The sequence below is a fragment of the Balaenoptera physalus genome (genome assembly GCF_965194825.1).
Source record: "Balaenoptera physalus genome assembly, chromosome: 17".
Classification (NCBI taxonomy): Eukaryota; Metazoa; Chordata; class Mammalia; order Artiodactyla; family Balaenopteridae; genus Balaenoptera; species Balaenoptera physalus.
This window is the reverse complement of record NC_138895.1, coordinates 85,376,274-85,380,017: the sequence shown is the minus strand read 5'-3', so window position 1 is coordinate 85,380,017 and position 3,744 is coordinate 85,376,274. Positions and strand designations below refer to the sequence as shown.

The following is a 3,744-nucleotide window of genomic DNA, read 5'->3' as shown; positions in this document are numbered from 1 at the left end:
CACCCCGCGCCCGGAGCTGGCCACAGCTGCGGGTGGCTACATCAACGGCGATGCGGCGGTCAGCGAGGGCTACGCTGCTGACGCCTTCTTCATCACCGACGGGCGCTCCCGCCGTAAGGCCGCCAACGCCAATGCCGCCGCCGCCCCCTCCACGGCCTCGGCGGCGGCCCCCGACGGCGACGGCGGAGGCGGGGTCGGGGCAGGCACGCGCGGTGCGGGATCGGGGGCCGGGGGTCGGGGCGGCGCGCGCGCGGGGGCGAGCACCGAGGCGCGCGCGGGGCCTGGGGCCGGCAGCGCGGGAGGCCGGCACGCGTGCGGCGAGTGCGGCAAAACGTACGCCACGTCGTCGAACCTGAGCCGCCACAAGCAGACGCACCGCAGCCTGGACAGTCAGCTGGCGCGGCGCTGCCCGACGTGCGGCAAGGTGTACGTGTCCATGCCGGCCATGGCCATGCACCTGCTCACGCACGACCTGCGCCACAAGTGCGGCGTGTGCGGCAAGGCCTTCTCCAGGCCCTGGCTGCTGCAGGGCCACATGCGCTCCCACACCGGCGAGAAACCCTTCGGCTGCGCGCACTGCGGCAAGGCCTTCGCCGACCGCTCCAACCTGCGCGCGCACATGCAGACGCACTCGGCCTTCAAGCACTTCCAGTGCAAGCGCTGCAAGAAGAGCTTCGCGCTCAAGTCCTATCTCAACAAGCACTACGAGTCGGCCTGCTTCAAGGGCGCCGCCGCTGGCGGCCCCCCGGCCCCGGCGCCCGCCGCGTCGCCGCAGCTCAGCCCTGTGCAGGCCTAGGGCGGCGGTGCCTCCGCCAGCCGGGTCGGCTCTCAGCAATACGGGCCCCCAGGGAGGTCTCCGCCGGCGAACAGGCGGAGGGGCCGGAGGGCGGGCCCCTCCTCACAGCAATAGGGGGAGGGGGCCCGGCCCCGCCCCGCCCGCCAGGGGCCTTGCCGGCCCCTTCAAGCAATAGGGTCCCGAGGGGAGACCCACCCCAGCCCCCTCCCTTCCCCTCCAGGGTGCCCCAGGCTTTTTCCCAGCAATAGGGTCGAGGAGACCCAGAACCGAACCTCATCTCCGAGTTAGGTCTCTGAAGACCGGGGTGGGGTGAGGTAGGGAGCGCCCCTTCCTCCCTCTTCTGCGCCCCTGGATCGTGTCGCAGAGACTCAGGTCTTCCCCACCCCTTCCCAAGCCTTCCAGGGCCAGGCCTGCGGCCTAGACGTCCAGGGAGCCGGTCCCTCCCCAGCAGCAGGCGGGGGAGGAGCAGGATGGGGGGCTGCAGAGGCGTCCCTACTCCTCAGTGTTCGTTGAACCCCAGGAGTGTTAGACGCGTTGGGGATCGGGGAGGGGGGCGGATGGCGGCACCTCTCTCCCTTGGGTTCCTTCTGGGGCCTCAGTCCGAGCCGCTCTCCTACCCTCGCCTCGCATCCCCTGCCAAATCCGAATTCTTCCAGCCCAGCTTCCCGGGCTCTGTCCTCCATAACGAATAATAATGACGCATATCAAATCGCATGGACTTATCCGACCTCCTCAGAACCCGCTCCCGCCCTGCCCCGGGGCCCCCTCCCTCGTACCCGGGCATTCGGTGTTGGAGGACGGATTTCTGGGGCCCGGCAGGCAGGCCTGGGCACAGCCCTCTACACACCTCTCTGTATTCGCTTTGCGGGTAAAGCCCCCTGGGGGGGGGTTGCGGATGCGTCGGGTTTCTTTCTTTCTGTATTTGTACGTTATATTTATGAACGGATTGCACTCGGGTCAGGCGAGGGGCGCTGCGGCCCCTATCCTTCCCGCCGACGCCAGGGGCTTGGGATGTCCGGGATCACTTTCCCCGCCCCTGAACCCCGCCCCACCCGGGCTCCGCCTCTTGGGAGCCTCAGGCCACGCCACTCAGAGGCCGGTCCCCTCCCTGGAACCCCAGGCCCCGCCCTCACTCTGTTGCCAACTTACGCCCGTCTATGCCAAAGCCTCGGCGGCGACCCCGCCCCAAGGGCCCGCCCCATTGGCCGCCGCCTTTGTGACGTCACTGCATGCAGCCCCAACCCACCTCCCGTCCCTTCCCGGGGCTGCCCGCTCCCTGTCCCTCTTAGTTAGTCCGAAGCCGACTATAGAGCAATAATGCGCACTGCATGCGAAGCTGCCGCCGCCTCTAGAGTTACTAAGAATCAGGTATCCCCCTGCCCTACCCACCCCATAGGCCCCTAGATCAGGGACACTGCGCGGGGCCGGACGCGCAGACTTTCTTCCCCTTCCTCCTCCCTCCTCCTCCTCCTCCCCCCCCCCCCACGGCAGAGGCCGGCGGGTGTAATGGTTTCAGGGGCGGGGCGGGGTGGTTGCCCCCCAAGACCCGTCCTTCAGTCGTCCATCACCCACCAATCCTTCATTAGGCACCAACTATGTTCCAGGCCCCCTTCTGAGTCCGCTAGGGACGCGGCGACCTGCAGAGAGGGGGGGGTGTGCATGTTTGTGACGGGCCCAACGGGCTTGGGTGGGCCAGGGATGGCCGCAGGTGCAGAGAGAGCCGCGGTCCCTAGACCTAACCGTGGGCCCCTCACTCCTCCCCGCCCCAGTGCCGAGCCAGTGCTGGGGGCAGTGGGGCTCTGCCTTTGGGCCTGGGTTCTCAGCTCAGGTGGCACAGACCGAGGGCCCCAAGGCCCAGCGCCACCAGGGCCACCCATATCGAATCCCATTCCTTCCATCCCCTGGCAATGGCGGCTCTGTCGCGTCAGTCCAGGGCTCCAGGCCAGAAGAAAAGGTGCACGATGGAGCATTTGACCTGGCTAGCCCCATCCCCGTGGGTACCAAGCCCGGTTGCTACTCAGCTGCTCCCGCAGGGGTGGACCCGGACCTGAGAGGCCAGCACAGCAGGGCCCACGTCCAAGACCCCTACATCCCAGCTTGGTGTTCACACAGCTCCCAAGCCGGGGCCTGCCCCACTTGCGCTGGGCACACCCGCATGTACACGCACACACAGGCACCCCACCCTACCCCACATGCCTATCTACCTACCTAAGGAGAAGGCCGGAGGGCTGTGGGCCGGCCAGGGTCTCCCGCTTCTCCCCACACCCCGCCGCCGTGGAAAGCCATGGGCCCCTTCCCGCCCCCATAACTAAGCAGCACAATAACCGACTTAGCGAATTCAGGTAGAAGGAACGTTTAGGTAGCACCTATTTTGTACTGATTCTACGAGTAGGGCCCGAGATGCGGGGGCCCTCGGGTGGGGGCTGCGGCCGCCGGCCCGCCCCGCCCCCACCCCCGCCTGCGCCCCGCCGCCTTGTACATACTCCCACCCGGAACAGGCCGGGATTTTTACTCGGGCCGCGCCCCTCTTCCGCCCCCATTTGGGGCCGGGCCGGCCGGACAGACGGACGGACGGACAGACCTCCTTCCTAAGCACAATAGCACCAGCTCCCCGGAGCACCGCACCTCCACGAGGAGAATAAATGCCACTCTTGATAGAACTTGGAGTGTCGGGCTGATGTATACAGGGCTGGGCCCGCGCAGCAGGGGGCGCTGGGGTCATCTAGGGGGCGTCTTCCCGGTCCTGCCGCACCTCAGAGGTCTGGCAGGCGCAGGCCCCGCGCTGGGAGTGGCATCCTGCCCACGCAGCCTTGGAGTCGCGCCGCTGCCTTTTGCTGGGGTGCGCCCGTGTCTTCTTTTGCGAGAAGGCAGTCTTCCACCCTGGAGGGCCGGCTTGTCAGACCAAAGGCAAAAGCACACCCCTGAAGGCAGGGCAGTTAGCATTCCTC

The 3,744-nt window shown here is 67.6% G+C and overlaps 1 protein-coding gene across 1 annotated transcript in view; it reads left to right on the top strand.

The window, feature by feature from the left end:
* Positions 1 to 3,456, top strand: part of SCRT1 (scratch family transcriptional repressor 1) — a 5,714-nt gene extending 2,258 nt beyond the window's left edge. The window contains exon 2 of the mRNA XM_082433891.1: positions 4 to 3,456. Coding sequence (XP_082290017.1) covers positions 4 to 796 — 793 coding nt within the window. The 3' untranslated portion in view covers positions 797 to 3,456. The remainder of the gene's footprint in view (positions 1 to 3) is intronic.
* The last annotated feature ends 288 nt before the right edge of the window (positions 3,457 to 3,744 follow it).